The 27,761-nt window shown below is 37.7% G+C and overlaps 2 protein-coding genes across 2 annotated transcripts in view; one reads left to right on the top strand and one right to left on the bottom strand.

The window, feature by feature from the left end:
- The window catches only part of LOC134801168 (small ribosomal subunit protein bS18m), a 168,673-nt gene that overhangs the window by 122,367 nt on the left and 18,545 nt on the right, over window positions 1-27,761 (top strand). The gene's annotated exons all lie outside the window — the stretch shown is intronic.
- The window catches only part of LOC134801106 (ABC transporter G family member 23), a 147,276-nt gene that overhangs the window by 104,285 nt on the left and 15,230 nt on the right, over window positions 1-27,761 (bottom strand). Inside the window, exon 2 of the mRNA XM_063773632.1 lies at window positions 13,841-13,907. Within this exon, the coding sequence (XP_063629702.1) occupies window positions 13,841-13,907 (67 nt within the window). The remainder of the gene's footprint in view (window positions 1-13,840; window positions 13,908-27,761) is intronic.

Here is a 27,761-nt window from a genome sequence, read left to right as displayed (position 1 = left end):
ATGTGTCCCCTGTTAAATTTTACTCATAAATCATGATAATCATACGCTACGGGTACCAAAAAAGGAAAAACAACTTTAAAAACATCCCCGGATAAGTAATTATTTTTAAAGTGCTTTCAACTCGATAGTTACTTCAAGGACCTTTTAAATTGCCATATTATTTTATAAATATTTTTTTTCTGACCTTAAAAAATAAAAAACAAAGTGAATTAAATTCAAAGGACGGAAAGCGTCAATTCGGATCAAATTAAAATTCTAAAACGACAATCGTGACAACCGACTACACATCAAAGAATATAATACTCACTAGGAGAAGAACGATAACTCCATACAAAAAAATGTCCCTTTCAAAAGTTCGTTTATACTACTAGCGCTCTGGTAGGATACCATTGTAATTAGAATTGACAACCCGTTTAGCCTAGCGGGTATTGGCAGTAATCCAGTTCAGGAAGCTAATGGTCCTGGGTTCGAATCCCAGAGAGGGAATTTCTTTTTGTATTTTTTTCTTTTTTGTTGGGGTCAGGTTTTTAAGAGCCCATCAACGTGCACACTAGCGCCACTGCTGAATACATTAAACTAGTTTTTATGTTATTGGATTCGTCAATCTACCCGTCCAAAGTTAAAACGGCCGTTTTTGTTTTGAGCTCATAGATCGACGAATCCAGCAACATAAAATCTAGTTTGATGTATTCAAAAGGTACCTAAATACACAATACAGTCCGTAGCGGCCCCTTTTTTAAATACATGTCGTTAAATTTAAATAATCCCGATTATTTAGCAGTGGCGCTAGTGTGCACGTTGTTGGGCTCTGAAATTAGCATTTCACAAATAAGTAAAAAAATACGTTAAAAGATAATGATTAGTAGTACTATATTCAGAAATTCGTGAAATATAAAAGGTAACAAAAAGTTACGTATTATTAAGATATAAATATTTTCATAATACATATGAATACATACACTGATATGGCAAATGGTTACAAGTTGTTATTACATCTATCCGGTTATCGGACATTTTCTGCTTCACAGCTCCGCGCAGCGTTCTTGGTCACCGGGAAGTTCAAGTTTGGATATGCGGCAGATACGTGCCCTTCTGAGCTTTTTCCAAAAAATCATATGACGGCCCAGGATTATATTATTATCTCACGCTCAAGCCATCTGCTGATTCACTTTCTAAAACAAAATAGTCAAAAAATTAAACAATATAATCTATCTTCCTAATTACTAACGTCGCTAATACCTAGGGTTACCAGCTTAAACTATGTGGGGTTTTACATCTATGTTGAATTTTGATTATAATTTCGGACGCGTCCGCGGGACTTACGGGGATAGTAAGATTAAATTATTATATTTGAATTTGGTAATTAGCACGCTCATTTTTATTTAAAGATTAATATATATCTTACCTTGAAATTATCGCTGTTTCTGATTTACTACAACGGTTTCCACACACACATTAGGGCTTTCCATAATCCGGATAAGAATTGTTGATAAAGTCGCCATTGCCGGATACATACAGCAAGGAAGGAAGAGAGACAACGGTTTAAATTTAACTAAGTCTGTGCGAAGACGCATTTAGATATGTTGCTCGTACATATGAATAGATTTTATTTTCAAAATTAATAGGTAAATAAATATATTTCAAGTGAATAAATCGTTTTATATGAAAATTGATATTTTTGCATTAAATGACTTAAATGACAGCATTGACATTACAGACTTTTATCTTGTCTATGTTCTTACCGGCCAGACCCAAATCAAGGCCTATCAAAGAGGCCAATTGACAAAGATTTTTTTTTATTTTATCAAGGAGGGTAGAGGCACGTCTACCCTTCGTAGATTTTATGAACATAGACAAAGAAAAACTGAAATATAATAGATAATAATATACATATATCAAAAAATAAATAATAATTTACATATGACTACTTCATAAAATACAAATCAAAATAATTTGATTTGTTCCTAGAAATCGCATCTATAGACAAAGCCAGTTCTAGCAATGTTGCTGTAGTAAAATATTTTGATGTTAATTACTGGCAATCTCGTCTGGGAACGGACAACACATGCACAATTTTGAAGGGTCACATCGTTTCAAGGAAGTCAATAGGCCTTGCTACACATGTAAGCCAAGGAATGATACACATGTGACGCAACGAAACGCAATTAACTGCCATCTTTGTTTTCAAAAAATGCGGGAACGGTTTCCCGCGGAAACGTAATTTTGCAAAAACGAAACGTTATACCGGGCTAGAATACTCAAGCGAATCTAAACTTTATCGAATTGTGTTAGAGTTTAGTTTTGCTGGAGATAGATTGATGGCAGTTTTAAGTTTTAAACGCAATCGTGAAGCATTGTTGTAGCGTTTAGTTGATGCATCGGACTTCCTATAGAGTTTTTACTATTATCAGCGTACGGAAGAATTGCAAACGACATTTCTAATATTAGAGGTTAGGTAAGTGTGTCATTAAAAGTCACGATTAAACGTGACATAACAAGTTGTAGACGAGATGATGTAGGTACAATCAACGTCATGAATGCGGTGTCCGTCCGGGCTTCCGGCGCTTACTTTTCTATGACATGACCGGCGATCACGTGATTCTTTCCATAGAAAACGATGCGCCGGAAGCTCCGGCCCGGACACAGCCCGGTCTAACGTGAGTTATCCTTAATAAAAGAAAACGATGTATTTTTCTGTCACTTTTTAGTACTTACTTAATTATCCAAGGGGTCGTCCAGCAATCATGTGGTCGTTTAGAGGGGGGGTGAGGTAAGGAAAAATATCACGAATGATCACGATGGAGGACAGGGAAGATATCACGTGTAATTTTTGCGTTAAAATCACCAAATATCACCAAGGGGGTGGAGGGGGTCAAAAATAGGCCAAATATGATCACATGATTTCTGGACGACCCCCCAGTACCACATGACATAAGCATTCAGTTTTACGAGTTCATTGTAACACTCAAAACACTTTCCTCCAATTAGAAATCATAGCTCTAGGCGTTCGTCAAAGGCTAATTCAAACGCACATTTTAACATCAAAGGTATCTAAATGATGTCATTTTGTTATCATTCGTCCTTGCGTCTCGCTTGCGCCAGTACATGTACGGACAAGTACGAGCAAAATGCACGTGCAAACGATAGCAAATTGACATTATTTATATATCTAAATGTACGATCGAATGGGCCTCAAGGCAAAGGTAGTTCATCAGCCAAGTGGCGTAACTAACGGCTGGGTAATCGGCGGTTAGGAGCCAGTTACACTAACGAGCGGTTACGGTGATCACGGGGATTATGCTTTGGGGTAATGGTGGAAATTTGTGGAAAAAGTAATGGTTTCTGTCAATATATATTTTTTTTTAATGGCATCGCGCTCCTGGCGCATTCAGCCAGACGAGTATGTCAATATTTGTTGTAGAAAAGAACAATTTAGCTCTATGACACATGTAGGTACGTAAAGTGGTATCCAGACGGGACTGATCGGTCGGTCCATCGGTCCATTTGATCAGAAATGAAATTGGCGTCGATCTCCAATTTTAGATTTATGGTGATATTAGAGCACACTAAATTTAAAAAATGCCCCAGAACGAAAATACTGGCCTCACAAATTGGTATTCTTGCGTCCGCACCTCATTTTATCGGCAATATCGGTCATTATCGGCGGTTGCATTCGGCGAGCCAAATTGGTATTTGCGTCCGCACCTCCTGATTCGATCGGGCAATTGAATCAGATTGGCGAAAAATTGACTAATCTGTATACGCCTTAATACCTACATTTATATATAGTATTTTTAAATAAAACACGAAGGGTACGGTGACAGAGGCGTCATCTCCATCTCCAAAATTGTATTGAGATGTCACTTTTCACCGTACCCTTCGTGTTTGAAAAATACTACAGCAGCAGTTATGCAACGAAGAGAGAGTGAGGTGTTGTTAAAAACACTATAATATTTCACTACATTCCTTAACTGCGCGTTTCCCCACTCCAGCACAGAATAAATAATAGTACTAGGTAAGTACGAAGACTCACTCTGTAACAAAACGCGTCTGATACGATCAGTACGGTTACCATCAGTTTGTCACTGACATAAACGCCGTCGAGAACGTAATTTACTTTCTATACATCCCGTTTGCACTAATATGCGAGTGCGAGCGAGATGTATAGAAAGTAAATTACGTTCTCGACGGCGTTTACGTCAGTGACAAACTGATGGTAACCGTACGGGACAGGTATGGCCGCTAGGTGGCGACAGCGCCACGCGCGGCTTATGGCTAGCCACCAAAATTGGTGTAGAACGGATGTACGTTTAGCTACCTATAGCAAAGCGACGAAATCGCGGAGTGAACCACGCCTGACTCCAGACACTTCCTGCCTCGCACGGCTAAATAAAATGCAGGACGAACTGTCGCCTGTGGTATTTCCCCACCACCTTGAAACCTTGCCAAAAAGAGCGTAGGTACTAGGGAATGCAATAACCGGCCAAACTTCGTAACCGGTTTTGGTTACGGTTATGCCCGAAAAATAACGGAATATCGGTTATAATCGGTTACGGTTATTTTCGATGAAAATTTATAAATTTACAATGAAATAATTAAAAAAATACAAAAATCTTTGTTTTAGTACATACAGTATTAGGGAATGTGAGTAAAAGTCTTCGTTTTTAGGGTTCCGTACCCAAAGGGTAAAACGGGAGCCTATTACTAAGACTCCGCTGTCCGTCCGTCCGTCCGTCTGTCCGTCTGTCCGTCCGTCTGTCACCAGGCTGTATCTCACGAACCGTGATAGCTAGACAGTTGAAATTTTCACAGATGATGTATTTCTGTTGGCGCTATAACAACAAATACTAAAAACAGAATAAAATAAAGATTTAAGTGGGGCTCCCATACAACAAACGTGATTTTTGACCGAAGTTAAGCAACGTCGGGCGGGGTCAGTACTTGGATGGGTGACCGTTTTTTTTTGCCGTTTTTTGCATTATGGTACGGAACCCTTCGTGCGCGAGTCCGACTCGCACTTGCCCGGTTTTATTTAATAAAACACACCAAATACAGTAAAAGTAAAATATGACCTTGGACGTGATGACGTGATGACGTGATGACGTCATAAATAAGGGATGTAAATTTGGTATATTTTTGTTATTAAAGTCCACGAATGACAAAATTTATAGTCACAAGGCGTCACAGCCAAAAACGGCAGTATTTTGTAATCATTAGATGACAAAAACCTACAATTTAAGTCATAAATAAATAACCGAAAATAACCGTAACCGGTTATTCGAGTTTCCAATATTCGGTTATGAAATTTTGTCAAAATATTCGGTTATAACCGAATATTTCGGATACGGTTATAACCGATTTGCATTCCGTAGTATAGCTAGTTTGTTACTGCACGACACCTTGCACTTTGTGACTATGCGCTGAAACTTGGCACAGTTGATTCTTAGCTGGTCATGAGCAGATACAGACCGGGAGACCTCGAGAGCCACGTCTCATTTAGTGGGGGGGAGGGGGGGAAGTTCGACGCCGCCGCGCTTCACTTGGAGCAACATTTCTCTAAAACTGTACCTATTAGGGCATGTGATATATCATTTTCGGTTAAATTAAGGATGAGGAATTTTTTTTTGGAACCAAAACAATGCACTTTCTAACAAAAAAAAAGCATAAAGTAGAAAAGACTAAAAAACGTATTTTTGATTTTTTCATAATTACCAATTTTTTTTTAAGTGTAGCAGGAATCTGAAAACAAAAAATACAGTCGTAAAGCTACACTTATTACGTTTAAGAAAATATATAGTTTAATATACAAAACTCTTGATAAATGGGAGATAAAAAATAATATTAAGCGTGGGCCAGAGTGATCTCAATACAAAATATTATGAATGTGGGAAAGTTACTTATAATTTGTTCTACAATCGTTTATTTTTTAGTTTTTCGTAAATAACTCGTAAACGGTAGCCCACAGCAAAAAAATATCTTTTACGTAAATAATCTGTTTCAGATTTCTTATAAAATAAGTGCTCCTTTTTTTCGCTAAGGTCAATATTAAAAAAAATATTGAAGGGAGAAAATAAATACTAAAGTCCTCTTTTTTAGTCATTCGTAAACAACTCGTAAAGGATGTCCAATAGCAAAAAATATTTTAACACAAGAATAATTAGCATGAAATTTCCTACAAAAAAGGTTATTCAAACTTTTTCGCTAGGATCAATATTTAAAAAGGGGACCTTAGGATTTATTTTCTCTCTTTAATATCGTTTTTAATATTGATCCTAGCGAAAAAGTTCGAATGACCTTTTTTGTAGGAAATTTTATGTAAATTATTCATGTACTAAAAATGTTTTTGCTATTGGCCTTCGTTTACGAGTTATTTACGAATGACTAAAAAAGGGGACCTAAGTATTTATTTTCTCCCTTCAATATTTTTTTTAATATTGATGGTACCGAAAAACAGTAGTACTTATTTTATAAGAAATCTGAAACAGATTATTTACGTAAAAGATATTTTTTTGCTGTGGGCTACCGTTTACGAGTTATTTACGAAAAACAAGAAAAATAAACGATTGTAGAGCAAATTATAAGTAACTTTCCCACATTCATAATATTTTGTATTGAGATCACTCTGACCCACGCTTAATTTTATTTTTTATCTCCCATTTATCAATAGTTTTGTATATTAAACTATATATTTTCTTAAACGTAATAAGTGTAGCTTTACGACTGTATTTTTTGTTTTCAGATTCCTGCTACACTTTAAAAAAAAATTGGTAATTATGAAAAAATCAAAAATACGTTTTTTAGTCTTTTCTACTTTATGCTTTTTTTTTGTTAGAAAGTGCATTGTTTTTGTTCCAAAACTAGATTCCTCATCCTTAATTTATCCGAAAATGATATATTACATTCCCTAATAGGTATAGTTTTAGAGAAATGTTGCTCCAAGTGAAGCGCGGCAGCGTCGAACTTTCCCCCTCCCCCCTCACTAAATGAGAGGTGGCTCTCGACGGCTCCCGGTCTGTATCTGCTCAAGACCAGCTAAGAATCAACTGTGCCAAGTTTCAGCGCATAGTCTCAAAGTGCAAGGTCCCCATACAACGGTGTGCAGTAACAAAGCAGCTAGTAGGTACCTAGTCCCTCTTAAATGCTGGCAAAGCACTTGCAACTCCTCTGGTGTTGCAGGCATCCATTCCATGGGCGACCGTAATAGCTAACAATCGGGCAATTCGTCTGCTCGTTTGCCTCAAATATAAAATAATTTTCATAATCTGTCCAGAAAGTGCGAAGAGTTATGATGTAACAAACTTTAAAAAAACAAAAAAAAACCGGGCAAGTGCGAGTCGGACTCGCGCACGAAGGGTTCCGTACCATAATGCAAAAAAAAAAGAAAAAAAAAAGCAAACAAAAAACGGTCACCCATCCAAGTACTGACCACTCCCGACGTTGCTTAACTTTTGTCAAAAATCACGTTTGTTGTATGGGAGCCCCATTTAAATCTTTATTTTATTCTGTTTTTAGTATTTGTTGTTATAGCGGCAACAGAAATACATCATCTGTGAAAATTTCAACTGTCTAGCTATCACGGTTCGTGAGATACAGCCTGGTGACAGACGGACGGACGGACGGACGGACGGACGGACAGTGAAGTCTTAGTAATAGGGTCCCGTTTTACCCTTTGGGTACGGAACCCTAAAAAGAACAAACGAATTGAGAATCTGCTTTTGAAATCTTGACGTCGGTAAAAAAATTCAAGCACATCACACAGGTACCTTTTTCACTTTATCTACAAACTTTAAAAAATATACTTAGGCCGCCTTAGGCGTAGATAAAGATAAAAGATAAAAAATAGTTTATTCAAGTAGGCATATTAAAATGCGCTTAAAGAACGTCAAGTAAAGCTACACCGGCTCCAACCCTATACCTCTGCCTCGAGAAGATTAAATCCTCCCTCAATTGGAGGAGGGTATCCCAATATGGGACCGGCAACAAACTCGGCGGGACACATCTTTTCAAAACATTATTACTTACATCTTATAATTAACATGCATTACGAGTAAATAAGAAAAATACAATTTAAATTACTATAGAATTCATGCACAGCAATTATACACAGTAGGCATATTACTTTATGGAAATTTGATTTAAAAAAATATGTGTACATGAAATCATACAAATACGTAGCTCTTTCAGAAAAAGGCTGAAGGTCCCAAGAAGGTTCTCAGCCAAAGGTGAGGGCCAACCGAGATAATAGAAGTACCTTGATGTTATATGGTAATAGGTACTATTAGGTACGCAAATTTTAGCAACTAAGTATAAACGTAATGTTAAATATTTACATAAATTTCCGGGTAGATTAGTTACAAGGATGTTCTACTAGGTACCTTATCGCCGAAGTTTTATTGTCAAACTTCATTTGCCAACCAACTTTTCGATAATTTGGCAACCAACATTGGGCAAATTTTCATTATGTTAACATTTTACTTGGTAGAATTAGAATTATAAAGCGGCGGAATAAACACTACGCATAATAAAACAGTAATGACTGTAATGAGTGTGACACATCACAGAATAAGTAATGTAATAGTATTATCATACAGAACGGCCACGCACCGCCCCGCCCCGACTCGAATTACCTCGCCCCGCGACAGAAATCTGGCGGACTTCTGGCGTACTCTCAGTTCGGTTAGCGATAGGATGACGGAACGTTCAAAATGCCGTTTGAAATATCAATTTGTAGAAATAAATAATGAAGTTTTCCAATATTTAAAACACAAAATATAAGTAAATAAGGCTAAACTGTTGTATATAAATAATAATATCATACGTCACACACGCCTACCAGTTTTTCTGTTCCTGAATTAAAAACTGTTCGACATATAAACAGCAACACTCCTAACTGTACATCGGTGGACCTTATTACAAAAGGCGTAAGGTCCACCAATGTACAGTTAACGTGGGCAATGATACATCATTTTAGTGTTTCTTTAATCCCACTGTATAAAAACTGTAGAGTCTGTTCGGACAGAGAAGAGTAGTGGAATGTATTGGGCCATACATTCCACGACTCTTCTCTTTCCGCACAGACTCTGTCCAGCAGAAAGCCAAAAAAGTTTTTTTAATGGTTACCTCAGTTACCTAACATTATAATAAGCGAGAGCAGAGGGTTAGAAAGCGGAAAAACAAAACAGTATTATCAAGCCTAAAGCAAGCTATCATTTACAACAACTTTAAATACACTATTAACTGATCATTTTTAGATCTTATATCTATGGGAATAAGAATGATTAATAGTCAATTAAATTGTTTGGGAAGGCTATATAGTTGTGACGTTTTGAATCAGATAATGGTTGCGTAATTTGTTATTTTAGAATAATTGGTGTAATGAGTTACTTAAGTAATGTAATGTTAATGAGAACATATTATCTGAGTATCATGTTGTTTGTTCTCGAATGTTCTTGGTAGATTGGTAAGCTCTTTTATCTAAATATCGCAATATAAAATGCGAAGTACCTCTCTGTGTGTCTATTACCTCTTCTGTAAGTCTGTCTGCCTGTAACCTCTTCATGCTTAAATCGCTGAACCGATTTAGAAGATTTTTTTTACCTATGGACATATTATGAGGCCCGGGGTAGGGCATAGGATAGTTTTTATCAGTCATCGTCGTTAGACGAAGTTGCGGGCAAAAGCTAGTATAGCCATATAAAGAAAGTATACAGGGTGTAATCGTTAAGTGTGGCCAGGCGATAATTCCGTAAATATAACAGATATCAGAAAAAAACAAATTGATATCGAAAGTGCGTTACCCAATGAGTAAAATTACATTAATAACTTTTTTTAAATAAACGTAGAAATATCCCAAACATTAACTTCAAACCCTCCCATACATTTACTACGACGACTCACCCCTAGAGATAAAACTGCTTGCGATTCATTATTTGCGATAATAAACTGTAATAAAATAATAAAACTACCGTTTATGAAATAATAAATCTAACATTTATTTTTTAATCATAACACAAATTTTAAGTAAAGTTCATTTAGAAACATTTAACAGAGTCCGTCAATGTATCGCACAAGAAGGGCGTCACTTCGAGCAACTACTGTAAACAAAAAATGTACTTCCTTAAAAAATAAGTTAAATGTTAGATTTATTATTTCATAAACGGTAGTTTTATTATTTTATTACAGTTTACTATCGCAAATAATGAATCTCAAGCAGTTTTATCTCTTACGACACCGACGGCGTTCTTTGAGGGGTGAGTCGTCGTACTAAATGTATGGGAGGGTTTGAAGTTAATGTTTGGGATATTTCTGCTTTTATTTAAAAAAGTTATTAATGTAATTTTACTCATTGGGTAACGCACTTTCGATATCAATTTGAAGTTTTCTGATATCTGTTATATTTACTGAATTATCGCCTGGCTACACTTAACGATTACACCCTGTATAGGTATGGTGTAAAATATGCTACACGCAAACAAAAATGATTGCCACACAAGTCGCCAAAGTGGCTAGCCAAAAAACTGGTATACATAAAATGCAAAAGTTGTCCAAGAGAGCCGCTTTACCTAAAACTGGTGACCTCAGTTTGAGGTGAACAGTCGACGGACTGGTTATATATAGGTATACGACCATAGTTTATTAACATATTAATATTATACGTAGGTAAGTATATAGCGTGTTTTAAATGCAGATATGTATATTATGTAGAGCAGCCTAGTAGAGTACTTCCCCAGCGTTAAAGATCAAAATGGTACCAAAGATTTCAAAAGTAAAGATAGGCCGTTCATATTCCTACATATAATGCCGAGCGAACATACGCACCAACGAACATGTGCACAAATGCGATTTGCGCACAACGAACTGGCCCACTTCGTAGTGGCCGTAAGGCTCGTCTTTACCAAGTAATTAGAGATGGGCCGAATATGGAATTTGCCGAATACGAATATTCGGTTCAGATCATGACCTATCCAGCCGAATATTGGGTTGGATTAAAACGCTGAAAAAAAGTTCATACGGGGCTGCGATCTGCACTCCTCGTCTTTTTGACCTTTCCCCTCTGGACCGGCCGGGGATGTTTAAAAAAAAAACGAAACCGGCATTTAATCGATCGATTGGATCCTACTTAACCGGCAATGATCGGAAAAATATGCGATTTGTTCAGGTCTTGTTTCTGAGTCGAAATAACCATACTATATAATCTAAAATAAAAAAGTGTGAAATACGATTTTGAAAAACTGAGAATGAACGGCCTTACACAAACAACATACACCCAATTAACATAGAAAGAACTTTTACCCTAATGAACGCAATTAACCTAGGATTCCTGGGTCACTTAGAAACAAACCTAATTTGATAACAGAAAACTAGCGCATTTGATATTCCTATAGGTAATTTATTTCCAGTTACATTTGCATACATACCACAAGGAAATGACAAGTCATAATTATGTACACGCAATAAACTAGACATAATACTGTCAACGTAACCGCAAACCATATCATATAAAATTATTATAATATTATGTAGCAAAGCTACAATCAAAGACATATGTAACTTCGTATAAGATGAATAAAGTCTAAGAAAAAAACGTCCGAGGCACGTTTTTTTCTTAGACTTTATTCATCATCTTTTTCTTAGACTTTAATCAAGAAAAAGTCATTCTCGGATAGATGGCGCACCCACCTTTGGCCTATGCTCGGCTGGATGGCGTGACGACACCGTTTCATATTTAACAATTTTAACACATTGATATCAGTAAATGAACATGGGTCAAAATGATATAAAAATAATAAAATCATTTATCCATATATATACATTTTTTTGATTATTTTATACGTTTTCATTTTGAGTTTTAGTCGTGTGTCGATAGATGGCAGTAAATTTACTGTGACTACAAAATTTACTATGGCAGGACCCCTCTATACTATCTATTCTCTTTGCTACAATTGAACCATTGGCGCCATCTAGTTATAACGCAAGTAACCACATCGAGAACGAGTACGCTATTACATTACACCAATAGATGGTGTGATAGAACCAGTTTAACACCGATAATAACAGATGGCGTTGCTCTTCCGTACGTTGTTGAAAAGTTTTAAACGTACGTTTTGATACTTTTGTTGTTGTTGAAAAGTCAGTTTAATATTATGAAACACAAACAATGAGATATTTAATATACATTTTATGACAATGCATTTAAGGTAGACCAAAGAATATAATACTTAAGGTAGACCCGTGTAGAATTTCAGATATTTTATTTTTAATTACTGAGACCCATAACATAGCGTAGATTTTTTAATGATTGCAGGTTATTTGGTCTGCTGAAATAATCTACATGGGTTTAAGTCAAATTACAGAGGTTTCAGAGCCTAAATTAGCAATAAAATACTACAATTAAAGCGAGTCTTTTTTAAAATGATAACTTGATAGAGTAGACCAAGAAAAGTTTGCAACGATTTTGATAGCATACGCAGTGCAAGTGTCATTTACACGTCATAATTTCATAGAAGTTTGACGTTTAAAATAACACGTGCACTGCTAGTGCTATAAAAATCGTTGCAGACTTATCTTGGTCTAACTCTACGATATAAAACACACATTTGTATCTCCCTAACACTTCAGACAGTTCTACTTCACTAAACATACAATCAACAAGAGAAAGGTAAAAGCAAATAAGTCCGATATTAGCCTGTCAAGTATCCAGCATCTGGGTTATCGGGCCTGCGCCCGCGCCGCCGGGCGGCACTCGAAAGTGGCTCTTGCGTCACCGGGTCAGCTCTCGTAATACTTGCATCATGGAGGATGTTATGTAGATATGTCCTAGTGTCTCTCGGCGAGGAAGTGACGCTTGTTTTGATACTAGTTTTTTGCATATGATTTTCTTAGATACTGTGGCGAGACAGGAGCAAAGCTAAATCGATCTAGGATGTACCTACTATGTAGATCGATTAATAATTTCAAGCAAATAAATGCAAGTCAATAAGATAAGGGTTATTGTTACCTGTTCCGAAACACTTTTTTGTTAAGTTTGTTAATAGCAATAGAAGTTTAATAGTACATTACATACCTAGGGAGGTAAATTCGTAAATGCCCCAGATCGCAGGTGTTTGTGGCCCGAACCGAAGGTGAGGCCCATAAATATGCGATCTGGGGCTTTTACATTTACCGCCCGTGGTTTGTATAAAGTGTTACGTCTTGCCTTGGCCAGGAAGTGAGATTTTCTTCCCGTCCCGTGGGAAGAAAATCCCACTTACGGGCCTAGGGTGACGTAAAAGCTTTTACAGTACATATGGTACTGCTACTTTACCGCCCTATTGCGGTAATTAGCACAATACGTGCCTATGTCGAAAAAGTAAAGGGCCATATGTACCTACTGTAAAACGTTGTACAATACACGTGCGAAAAGGTAATTCGCACTGGTATCGTAATGTACTATTTCATTTCTCATGCTCGGAAAGTGGCTCATTGTTTATCTATGAAGCGGATTGAATGTGATACCTATAAGCACTCAATGAACTATTTTACACAAATTGTCAGTCGTAGCACCTAAAAATTGTACCTATATCCATCTTTTAAAGTAGTCGACCTCACGTTGACCCTCAAAAATGGCGGAGTGATGTCGTAATATCACCTGTCTCGTCGGTGAAGGAAAACGAGGACAAGATGGATTATACGAGATAATTAATGTCCAAATATTGATAAAACTACGCAAATATGACGCAGAGTAATGGTTTACTTAGTTAAATTTAATTTTGAAATTACAGTTTTCTATAGAGCTACTGCGACAAAGTTGTAACCAAATGGTTTGATAACAGCGCCATCTATGAACAATGTAAGGACTTACGCAGTTGTCCAGCTGAACATCTGCTTCACTCGTTCCGCTGGTAACTCTGTAGGTGTCGCCATTTTGTCTGAAAAGAAAAAAATATAATGTAAACAAGTAAACATTGTAAACTAGTCAACGTTATCATATTATTATACACATTACAAATGGGGGAATCTAGGAAATGTAACATCACAGTAATAAGGATTCACATTCATGAAGTTATATTGTTTAAACTGGAGCGAGTTGTCACTTTTTTTGCCATACTAATTTGAACCTTATCACCGAGACAGAATGTTGTTCGTACCAGACTAGAGAAAACGGTCCACATGAGATAGAAAACCCGAGCCCTGTGTCTCACTCGCACATGTTGCCAATGTTAAAAAGATACCATTGTGGTAAAAATTATATCAATATACTACTGAAATTCATTACCGTCTTATACTATTTTAGTGCTATATTCCAATTACAGTTCTGATATCTTTTAAGTAATTTGCTAATTATTATGATGTTAATATTATTAACTGATTAAGCCAAGTATGTGCGCAACAAAAAAAACAGTAAATTGAATATGGTAGAAATTGTAGTAACTTTGAATATTAATTGGTATCCCCAACTTGATGACGATTAGGGTGACCATGATGTCGGTACGATTTGGATCGGTCTTACAAAATTGTTAATTCATACTTAATGTAAAAATAACTTTACCTAAATAGTATACTAATAAATAAATAAAGATATACTTATTTCGGCATGTTTAATTATTCGATTCACGTAATGAGAGCTACATAATTGCCAAAAATTAAACCCGAAGTCCTTGGACATTACAGACTCATATTTATACATAATATTTAATTACTGAAACGTTAATTCTAACTATTTATATATATGTAATCGATTCTATATAGGTTGAGCCGACATTTCCGTCAGTATACAAAAGCGGCAAATTTGAAAATTTTGTTTCAATTACAGATCTACGATGACGCTTAAAGAATAGCTAAAGTATGCAAAAGGGAAGTCATCACGTATATGAACACACCATGAGTATGATATTGATAGTGATAGGTATTTTGTTAAATTATGAATTATGAAGAGCATAAATAGTGTAGAATGCCGGTTTACACAGTTAAATGTAAGTTTTTATTTCGTCGTGTGCTAATATTTTATCATTTTAGTCAATAATCAAGATAATTTCGTGTAAAAACATAAATTGTTACGCTACGCTAGGGCTTGACAAAATGACTAGTATCGATAACCAGTGGGCATAGTAATAATATAAATTTATTTGCGTTGCAAGTGTTGAAAGTAGGAATTAAATTCGCAACGAGTGGTGATAAATTAAAACACGACCGAAGGCAGCGTTTTTAATCGATACGATTTGCGAATTACCAAGTACAACTACAACGTTTTACCCGACCCTGAATATCTGTCTCGCTCTCTCTTATAGCTGTCTTTGATAGAAATAAATAGAAATAGAAAATATTTATTTGGCGTACAAAAACATACCTAGATTACGGTAAGTACAACATAAAGTTAAGAATACAGTAAACATACACCAAATAGGATGCCGCTCAGCATAAGCAGTGTCTGTAAGACACTACGCTGGTTTTCACCCAATACGTACGATGGACGTACGGCGGACCACCTTCCTCACAATCAACCATGATCGCATTGATCGCGATCCAATACGCCCATGCCATCTGTAACAGCTTTTATAACTTTATAACTACTAAATTAAGTAAGGTTGTGTGAAGCGTTTTACAGAAGAGAAAAAAACTTTATCCATCTCTTTTCTGGGGCAATTATACTAGCATAGGGAAAATACAGTATGTTTCTCTCTGATTATGCACGAATGAGAAAAGATCCTGGCCAAACTATACATTCCATCTTATGCTAATATCCCACATTCATATGACTTATGGTCACCCTAATTAGAAAGAGATGGAGGGCTCAGGTTTGACATCTCATGTGGACACACTTTTTGGCCAGTGTACACTATCCAGTTTACTCTCTACGTCCGTGTTCACATTAGCTTATCAATATTAGCACAGAATAATTAATAGTACTACCGTACAGAAAGGAAACTTCCTACAAAAACGAAGATTGACAGCGGTTCAGGGTCGAATCATGCTGTCCCTTTCTAATATATGGCACTATCCCTTTCGGCTATTTAGGGTTGTCAAAAATCAAGCGATTATCTTATCTGTGGTCGTGCACGCAAAAGGAAGTCAAGTGGTGCCAACCCTAATAATTGCTCGGAGCAATGCTGAGCCGAGCGGAGCCGAGTTTGACCGAAGTCAGGAGTTTCGCACCCTTGATATTAGCTATGATGTACAAAGTTCGAAAGCGATGACAGCGCGCGCCGTGGCTAAAATACGACCTTTCGTAAAACCACATTTTTATACAATTTAATATGCGTTTAGAATCAATATCAATTAACTAATGTGTCCTATAGTAGTCTAGTCATAGCCACCGGGCGGACGATTGCCTCTGTCGTACTCATTGCCAAGAATATGTAGAGTTGATGTAGATGAAAAGTTCGTTGACTTAATATGCAAAGGTTGCTGCAAAAATACGCATAAAACCCACAGAAACAACAAGTATTTTATTTATTTGAGCTCCTACACCAAACATAAAGTTATTTGCCTCAAATTCGATGCTAAATCCATTAATATTCAAGATTTCCAACCTTGTCAAGTTGTCACGAACACGAGATTTTAAGAGCATGTTTTCGATCATTATACTTGTCATTTGATTATAGCTCTTATTAATGCTTAACAGAGTTAATTTTTAAGTAGTTTTAAGGATTTTATATCGCTTATAATTTAATTTTGAGCGTGCTTGCGTAAACCGGTGTCGGGGTCATACGGGTCATACGTCATTGGGTTTATGATATTGACAGTAATTCTAGGGACATTCTTATGTCAGTTAAGTTTTGTTTTTCGAAGGCATTGTTCTAAAAACATGTGTATATTGCAGGGGTAGGGGTACTAGCCGCTACTAAAACCTCTGCCCAAGAGCTCTTACAACAACAACTTAGGCCAAGCGTGCACCACGACTTTTTGTCGCGCGATAATTTAGTCGCAGAAATGTAACGTATGTGTTTATATGGCAGTGCGCGCATATGCGACAAAAAAATCGCAGCGATTTTAAAATTGTGATTTGTCACATTTTTCCGCGACTGCTCGCGACGCGATTGTCGCAAAGTGAATTGCAGCATACGGAGTTGTATGGCCCCGCGCGCACTGCGATAATAAAATCGCACCCCGGACCTCAGTCGGCATTTCCCTCACCAAGCGTCAAGATGTCGGAACATGCTTCTCCATCATGGAGTCACTAGATGAGACGCTAGATGTTGACCATTTAAATATGGAAATAGAAGGAAGATCACCTTTGTGGGATAAATACTCAAAGTCATCCAGCGATCGCATATTGAAGACAAGCGATTGGTACGAATGCCATGTTGAAAATGAATAAATCGTCGACTTTTCATCGCAGTGCGCGCAGTGAATTTTCTGCGATATATTACAGCGCGATTCTAAAATCGTGTCGCAAAAATTAAAATCGTGGTGCGCGCTTGGCCTTACTCTCTCTTACTTTTGGTCAGCAGAAAAGAGATAGGAGGTCCAAAGGCCTGGCCGTGACCGAGGGTCAAAATGTTTGGAAATCCCAGGTATATAGGGTAGAAACTAGGTGCTTAATATTATGTACTGCTGTATTGTAGGTGGTGTGGTAACGTGCCCAAAATGTGCTCGAATATTTAGCAAGAAGATAGGTTACGCGAGCCACGCGCACCAAAGAGTGGAACACTAATTAAAAATACCTACTACATGTTGTGGCCGTATCAGAAGTATCATCAGTTATTTCCTCAATAAAATGCACAAAAATACAATCTACAAACAAATAACATCCTTAAAGATCATTGTACACCACGCCATGTATGCTCCACACACAACAGACGCAATTAGGTACATACGCGCTTGTGATGTGTAGTGATATGTGCCTCAAGTTCGCTTCACCGGCCTAGGGATTTATTATTATTAGGTATATTAGAAAAATGGCAGTCTCTAGGGTCTTTGTCAGAGTTCAGCTAGAGGTAGAGAATATTGACAAAATTAATTAAATATACGATATTTATAAGAAAAAACGATCTGATTATGGTACAGTCACCTGCAATAATATGTTACAATACGAAGGCCGCAAAAATATCTGACACGATCTTATTTGTATTAGAGCCATAAGAGCGTGTCACATATTTTTGCGGCCTTCGAATAGTAACATATTATTGCAGTACGGTTACCATCAGTTTGTCACTGACATAAACGCCGTCGAGAACGTAATTTACTTTCTATACATCCCGTTTGCACTAATATGCGAGTGCGAGCGAGATGTATAGAAAGTAAATTACGTTCTCGACGGCGTTTATGTCAGTGACAAACTTATAATATGGTAACCGTACAGGTGACTGTACAGCCCAAGAGGGGATTTTTGTATTTACTCGAGCGCGTCAGATTAAGATATGAATGACATCTTGCGACCCCGTGTAGTCTACCTTTACCCCTTTTAGCCCTCTATGTTGAGCCCTTGGTTGTTGGGGGGTTCAACAAATTGTTAAGCAGATTGTGGATTTGGTCATATTAGTCCAAATTAACGCTATAATTGTGCTATTACTAAATCTGATAATTATTTAATTTCGTTAATCTGACGGTTACAATGTAAAAAATACACGTCAAACTTGTGTTCGTCAGATTACGAAAATGCCTACAAATAAGTGTTCTATTAAGTTATAGAAAAAATATAGCATTAACGTGGACAAAACCGACCAAATCCTCCACAAACTTCCCGAAATTTAAAAAAAAGTGTAGACGCTTTCCGGCTCGCTGAAAAAAAAATCTTTATATAACTTTTTTTTCTTCTTATCATCTAATATTCCGATTCCAGTAGGTCTGTATGACGCTCGAGTAAATCCCGATTTAGCATCGTGGGCTCCCCTACTATTATAATTATCCCTACCAAGTAGGGTTGCCAGATCTAAAGGCGCTATTATCGGGAACAAATATAAATTTTTCGGGATTTTGGGACTCGAGTCGGGAATAAAAACATTCGAATTAAAGTATGTAATTGTATGAAAAACAACGATATTTTACATTTTCTTATATTTACATTTACATAGATGTTTTTTTTATATAAAAATAGTATAAATTCTTTGAGATCTTGAACAAACAAACAAAAATTCGCGGCGGCGAGCGGCTTGACGCGGGTCGCTCGCTCGCTCGACGACAGTTTGAAACTTGAAATTATTGTCTTATAACGTGAAGCTGTTTTTCGGGACAGTTTTCACTTTGTCGGGAATCGGGAACACATGCTAAAAATCGGGAGAATCCCGCCAAATCCCGACCATCTGGCAACCCTACTACCAAGACGGCGATAGAGAATAAAATAGAATAGACAGTTTGACAGAAACGAGATATTCCTTTGTGTAGAACAATCACATTTGAATACAATTAGCAATGTTTTACGCGCGTTTTTATAGGAATCTGCATACTATTGTGACAAGAATACGAATTAACTGTTAATATAATAAGTATTGTTGTAGATATAACAGTTCTCAGAGTAATAGTGAGGTGAGGCCGTTTAGTAGCTTGAGGCTGGCAATTCTTATTCCGATTTCCGACGAATTAAATCATATAAGTATCGTGTAGAAGGGGAAAATGACGATGACAGGGTCGAGTGGAGAAAACGAGGGAAGGCCTTTGCCCAGCAGTAGGACTTCAAAGTAGGTTAATAAAAAAAGTACCGTGTGTATGGCAATCGTGACAGGCATAATTTAATCAATTTTAACCAACTACGCTAAAGCTAATTGTTTAGGCAATAAATTTAGTAGTCTATATGTACGATTAAACATACTATACCTACGTAGCGCACTTCTGAAAGTCGTATCACGTATGTTCAATAATAAGGTCCTTTAAATATTGTAGTCTGTTAGGAAAGAGAAGAGTAATGTATGGGGACAATATGTTCCATGAATCTTCTTTTTCTATGCACAGACTCTATTATTGTTTATTTAACTTGTAATAATTTAATTAATTTAACAAGTTAACACAGTTGACATTGATGCGTCTTATAAATATACTTAACCATTGTCATTGTTTAAAGACACGTCAGTTTTGACATGGACAGATCGGATTAATATCGTATCGAGATCTAATTGTTGACGTTTATTAAAATTAGAATCAGGCTGTATGTCCTCTAAATATACCAGTTGTGTTTGTTGTATAAATGAAATTTTCAAAAAAACTTATTAACTTGTTTATAAAATTAGTAAAATTATTAAATTACCTATTTCACAACAATGCTCATCATTGAGAAGCCGACCCGATGGAGTTTAATTAGTCAAAGAGCCATTACTGCAAAACATCGCAATTGCCCCGCGGGTCGCCGCCATCTTGGAAAAACAGTGAAATAATAAGGTAAACGTACTAGTGCTCGACGCGGTCCCAGTACTGTCATCTTGAAACTTAAGTCATTGACAATAGAGATGACGGCAGGGTGTCATCTATTGGGCATTAGCATGTCGAGCACTAGTACGTTTACCTTACTGTAACTATGTTTCGCACCTGACTTGGCGTTGTATGGAAGCACTCCCTTTATTTATTATTATTTATTTCATAAAATACATGGTAAAATCACATGATATAATCATAGTACAGTCACCTGCAATAGTGTACACAACGAAGGCCGCAAAAATATCTGACACGATCTTGTTTGTAGCGCCATAGGAGCGCGTCACATATTTTTGCGGCCTTCGAAGAGTAACATATTATTGCAGGTGACTGTACCCACATACCACAAAATTGAGGCAAAAAAATCTTATAGAGTCTGTTCGGAAAGAGAAGAGTCGTGGAATATATGAGGACGACTCTTCTCTTTCCACACAGTCTCTAAGTAATAGTACCTATATAATAGTAATTTAATAATTATTTTATTTAATAATTATAACTAATAGTAATTAATTTATAATTTATCAAATTCTGACGAAAAAACTATAACAAAATAAAAATCTGCCGATTTTATACCAAAAAGTATCAAGTTATGAATTTATTTATCATCTAGGTATTCATTCCATAAAAAGATCAGACGTTACGGTCTGCCCTTGAGGGTGTAATGTCACCAATTACGGAGGTCGCCGGTAATGACTACTCCGGTGAGCCGGTTTTATACAGACTTCTGACTTCGTAAATGATGAAATACCTATTAATATTATAATTGATAAATGTGAAACTAACTATGTCTGTAGTCAATTGGATAAATGAAACCTACAACATTTTTGACGAAGTCTTTATCCGAAGAGTCTTTTAAAAGACTTAAAAGACTCGGAAGTTAAATAAGCACATCAGTGTCGCGTAAAAATGAGTCAAGTTCCTTAAATTAGACTCAAGGACCAACACTAGGTATTAGAGAGACGGGACACTAGCGTCTTCCGAGCGTCGGCGAGTCAACTCTTCGACGCAACGTTGGCGCAACTGGGCAGCGACGTCATTTTCTATAGCACTGACTAGACGCCGACGCTCGAAAGACGCTAGTGTAGGGTGGCCCTTAAGAATCTGAAAAACTTAGTCGAGTCTTGACTCAAGTCAAAAGGACTTGAGTGTTAAGGTGACAGTCCATTTCCAACGACAGCTCGTTCGTTTTACTATGGAAATTGACAATAACACCGACGCGTTCAGTACCAATAGTGCAGCTGCGGTCAGAAATGGAATGTTACCATTAACCAACACATACGGCTCGTTTCGAACTTTAAGACACGTCAATTAATAGATCTAGACCATAGATCTAGTATTACATAGATGAGCTATACGCGTGCCTCCGTGAGGGACAAAACATACGCAAAGCGACAATATTAAAAACACGTTTTAACATTCCTGACAACATTACAAAAACAATCTACGTAATTCGGTCGGGTTATTTGTTGCCCACCATAAACCATACTAAATTTTTGGTGGGGAACAAACAAAAAGTGAGACTGTGACAAGGACAAGCAATAATACCGCTTTCTCTGCTACTCCTACAGAAATTTCTATAAGTGCATCTCGTTCGGTCGTTTGGCCCCTCCCCCGTGTCATCTCTATGTTATTGTACCTCTATGATCTAGACGATGTGGATTAGATGTGTCAGTGTCAAAAGTGACGTTTTTGTTTGAAGAAACGTCACATTTGACACTGACATAATAATATATCTAATCCATATCGTTTCTACCTATTAATTGACGTATCTTAAAGTTCGAATCGAGCCGTATGTGTTATTTAAGAATCGAGTCCTTTTGACTTGAGTCAAGACTCGACTCAGTTTTTCGGATCGGGCAGTAAGTCTGACTCCATCTTGAATAGCTATAAGCAATTTTAGCCGCATATTGCATGCTCCAAGCCACACGTATAACCTCAAGCGCAAGCGCATAACCTCACTTTACTGGAACAACGGCGTAAGACACTGTGACCGCAGGAGCAAAGAAACGAAACAGAGGGCCTACCGCCAACATCGAAAAACATTATCTGCCTCTCCATCGCTCTTGCATATTCGAGCGATAGAGGGACAGATAAAAAAATCGGGCAAGTGCGAGTCGGACTCGCGCACGAAGGGTTCCGTACCATTATCTATAAAAACGGTCACCCATCCAAGTACTGACCCCGCCCGACGTTGCTTAACTTCGGTCAAAAATCACGTTTGTTGTATGGGAGCCCCACTTAAATCTTTATTTTATTCTGTTTTTAGTATTTGTTGTTATAGCGGCAACAGAAATACATCATCTGTGAAAATTTCAACGGTGTAGCTATCACGGTTCGTGAGATACAGCCTGGTGACAGACGAACGGCCGGACGGACGGACGGACGGACGGACAGCGGAGTCTTAAGCGGGCCACTGACGAGCCTTCCAAATGGATGCCGTTACAATGGATTCATCCAAACGGACGGCATCCTAATATTAAACATTGTACGTTTTTGACATTCACGGACCGAGTTTGGATTGCAGCCACGCTATTTGGACTGTTGGAAGGCTCGTCAGTGGCCACCTTTAGTAATAGGGTCCCGTTTTACCCTTTGGGTACGGAACCCTAAAAATCGAATTTCGTTTTTGTGATAGGGCCTCATTATAGCGGATTTATAGCCGAAAGAGAAACACAAGAAAATATATATTTAAATAACAAAAGTTCCGTGAGACACAGACATATTAAATATATTAAAAACGGGTCACTCACGTATTTTAAGTTGAATAACGCTCGACATGTTTCACTCCGTATCGAGGAGTGTCATCAGGATGGTCTGCGCCGGTCCGTCACCGTAAACGCAAGCTCCTGATGACACTCCTCGGTACGGAGTGAAACATGTCGAGCGTTATTCAACTTGAAATACGTGAGTGACCCGTTTTTAATATATTTAAAATATATATTTTTTCATTACTCCTGTCATACACATAGCGACATTCTTCCATCGAGCAATATCGAGTTGTCTTCAGCAAATAACGTGGTTTACATAATTCATGCATGGTACCTACAGGCAAAATAGACCTTAAGGCAACTTGATAAGGTCGCAAATGCAAAGAAAAAGGTTGTTTCGATATGCGTCTTAATTTTGTCAAAATATGAACATGCATCATAAACTAGTGTATTAAAGTTCATATTTCAATGAGATAAGTATACTTCGTATAATAATGGTAAATAAATATTGCATATAATATATAATCAGTGTTGTGTTTATGTATATAACGCAATGTTTATTTAATATAAATATTTGAGGATTTTAAACTTACAGGCCAATTCGAACGTACATACAAAGTTAGTTACCAGATACAAATTTGGAATTTCCTGACAAAATTTCTGATTTCCGAATATTTTTCCTGAAATTCATATTTTTGACGACAGGGGGGGGGGTTTCTAACCGTTAGCGATGGCCACCCGATTGAGCAACGCGGTACGCGGCCCTAAAAGCCCTGCAATGGGGTTGGCCGGTGGAAGTTTTTAGCAGATGGCGCCATCATAGCTTGCCCCGTCAATCCCTAGAATTGTGTCAAATTTTTGTTTTTTTAATACCCTGGATGCCAGCTCTTTAAGCCAAATCTCATAGAAAAAGGGGCAAGCTATGATGGCGCCATCTAGGCAAACCTTTGACAGTTGCCAACCCCATTGTATTATTTTGGTGAGTTAGTAGTTAAGTTTAGTCCGATGAAACAAGATGTTTTACCTACATTATTTATGTAAGTTAAGTGGATCTCATTCATTATGTTTTTACAATGTTTTTGGATTAATTTAAGTAAATAAAAAGGTACTTTATAAAAAAGTCTATCAATTCAAATTAATACCTGACATTTTCGTGTTCCGTCCCCATTCCTGACAAAAGGCCAAAATTCCTGGTAACCCTAAACGTACACTGATTTGGCGCAGGCGAGACGCATGACAACTAAATAAAATATCATTCTGGTGTCAGTGTATATACCTACGTTCGAATTGGCCTGTATGAATGGTTATTATTAAAAGATACCTACCAGGTTATTGTTGATTTTTAATAGTCATTGAGTCACACAAACACAAAGGACAATACACAATAAATAGTGTATTTATAATTGAGATGAGAGTAGGAATAGGAATGATGGGAGTAGGAATCCGCTAGACGGAGTTTAGAGCAATTATTTCATGAAACCGATGCTGCCAAAAATGCGGGGGTGCGGGGGACGAGGTGAGCGAGTCCCGTGCCGTGATTGGTCCGTTCAAAGACACGGACGTCACGCAAAGACAGTTTCGACTCGAAAATGGAGTAAAACTACCGTATTTGTGGCAGAGGGGGTAGAGCTACTATATGCTCAGTCTGGAGGACCAGTCTTGTCTGTGGCCAGAGGTATGCACCTAAGGGCCGGCAACGCTCTAAAGGGGCCCACTGATTAACAGTCCGCCGGACGGAATCGGTCTGTCAGTTAGAACAAAAAGTTGATCAGTTCCGAACAACTGATAGGCAGATACCATCCGGCGAACTGTTAATCAGTGGGCCACTTTACGACCCCTCGGGTGTTGTCAACTTGTCAGTGTCCATGGGCAACGATATTATTTGGTTGGAGCGTGAGAGCGTGACACAGCGATCGGACCTTTCGCTCCAACCTATGGTTATCGCTGCCGCCCTCGCAAGTCGCTCGATGTCGTGGCCGAGCCGTTATTAATACTTACAAGAGCCTACATCCGAGAGCAACGAATAAGTGTAACTTTATGTAGGTAGTGTCCCATTTTTATTGCTATTTTTCTTCGAATTTTAACGACTTTAGTAATTTATGCAAATAGTATGTATTTATATGACACGTCCCAGTTAAAACCTGTCCGGTTACATAACCCCTTTCACCTGTTCGTCATCGGTTAAAGTAAGATGTCATGGCTCCTCTTCACGTTGGGCCAACGCCAACGAGGGACGCAGCCATGCGGTAGAATGAGATAGCAATATCCAGGGGCGTATTTACCCTAGGGCCAAGGGGGCCATGGCCCGGGGCGGCAGGCCGCGGGGGGGGGCGGCGAAGCCGCCCCCTCGCGGCTTTTTCTGGGCGCCTTTTATAATAAAACTTAGCTATATTTTTATTATATTTTAATTGACATTTAAATTAATAAACAAACGAACGCTTCAAACCTCTTTGTTCAAACCCCACCAATTGCTTAAAATATCTACCAATAAGTACCTAAATTAAGCAACATTTTCGTTCAAGAAGTATTAGTACGGCGCAGTGCCGGATTTACCACTAGGCTGAGTAGGCTGAAGCCTAGGGCGGCAGATTTTAGAGGGCGGCAAATTTGGTTCAAAAAATATTTTATTTGCTGTTCAGATAGGGTCGACCAGAATTTTGTCGCTCCCCTATTTATTTGTAAAATTTAAATAACCAGCATTATTTGTCGATTTTGTCGCCCTCTGTTATGTCAAGACCCTTTATATTGAGACAGACAGACGGCCGGACGGACAACAAAGTGATCCTATATGGGTTCCGTTTTTTTCCTTTTGAAGTACGGAACCCTAAAAATTTACCTACTATTTTCTCGAAAAAATTTCGCGCTCGCTACGCTCGCGTTTTCACTTACGTACCTACATTATTTGTGACCCATCTGACTACGTTGGGTGGTTCTTGTGTCTTCGTGGTATTGAATCTCACTAAATTGTTCCGATCCCATGCCGAAACTCAGTATAGATAGAGTGCTCTCGATATCAGATACAAATACAATACTTTTCATGACTTTCCAGCACCTCAGAATGAGGGATAATGACACGGCCTGTGTAATACGCATCCCTACTACTGCCGTCTGCATAGCAATGATTATCATTGATATGCAGCAATGACAGCACAGAACCTAGTGCAACGCCAGCGGTTATGTCCACACTATCGGAGCAGCTTCCGTCTACTATACGGCTCATATGCGTCTACCGGAAAAAAAGCTAGCGTTCCATTTGTATAACATAGTCCCTCGAGCAGACTCGTTGCCAGGCCCGAACGAACTCCTTAGCTATATCCAGCCTGACTGCCAATGCCTCACCTTCATTCTCAATGGCCAAAACCCAGCAGTACCCACCGGTCACCGATCAGATCATGCAGGCAAATATAACGAGGTCGCATCGTCATTGAGTGGCAAAAACGGCCTATACAAATCTGTATCTAGAATAGTGACATTAGTGACGTCACCTTTCTGCACTCAAAAGAATAAAAAATTATCTACGTTCCACTATCAGCGAAGAGCGCCTGAATAGCTTAGCTGTTCTTAATATAGAAGCTGAGCTGACAAACGTTTTAAATTACGACAGCGTCTTTGATGATTTTGTCAACCAATTTGTACAAATGTAAATGCCTATGTGAGTAAATGGTAAATGTTTAGTTTTTTTTTATTTTACACCCCTAAGGTACTTGTTGCAGGTTTTTTCTTAAATAAAATACTTTATCGTCACTGCTGAAGGGGGGCGGCAAATCAAAATGGCCCGGGGCGCCAAATTTGTAAATACGCCTCTGGCAATATCCCTTGCTCCCTCTAACGCATAAATGCGTCCCTCGTTGGCGTTGGCGTTGGCCCAACGTGAAGAGGAGCCATTATCTATGCTTGGCAACAATTAAATACTTAGGTATAGCAAGGGATATTATACTCTATATTATCTTTAGGTAGGTACACAAATAATTTGTACATTTTCGGGTAGTTATAACATTTATTGATTAACCAACCAAATAAAAAACCACCTGGAACTGTCACTGAACGACCTAACTTTGACCTACATTATTTGATCATGTAATGTTTTCATCTACCCTCAACTGGCTTAAGAAGCCATTGAGGGTATATTTTGTTTACTCTTTTTTAAATACCTAAAGATACAGAGATAGTGATGATGTGTCCAATATTTCTGCAGAGTCCAATAGTCCAGTTTTCCTGCGGTGGATTCTTAGCTATCTATTATGTTTCATTGAAATCTAACCTGCAGTTTGACGAGTATCAGCTCTTCTCCAAAATCAAGGTATCTCTGGCATAAAATGAATTTTGTTGGCATATAGCGTAGGGGTTTTTATAATTTTTAATTGAATAGTTAGGTATAGGTATAAATACATATCGAAAACCCGATTCTCACAGATCCCGGTGTTTTTGGGTTCTTTCAACTCAGAATCACTAGCATGTTCAATTCTGATGATAAAATAAAATGTCCCAAAAATTTGTATGAAAATTGTACATTCCACTACGTCACGCACATACCTACAAGTGAAATTTTTTTTCATACTAAAACGTGACGTAATGCAATGGACATTTTGGGACATCTTTTTTTAATGGTGGGATGGAGAATGCTGTCGATTCTAAGTAGAATGAGAACGTCCAGATGTGAAAGAATCAGGTTTTCAATATTTATTTCTGAAAACGCCCATTTCAGAAATTCTTTATCATTCTAAATAATCT

The sequence above is a fragment of the Cydia splendana genome, chromosome 21 (assembly GCF_910591565.1).
Source record: "Cydia splendana chromosome 21, ilCydSple1.2, whole genome shotgun sequence".
Taxonomy (NCBI): Eukaryota; Metazoa; Arthropoda; class Insecta; order Lepidoptera; family Tortricidae; genus Cydia; species Cydia splendana.
This window is presented reverse-complemented; position numbering and strand designations above follow the sequence as displayed.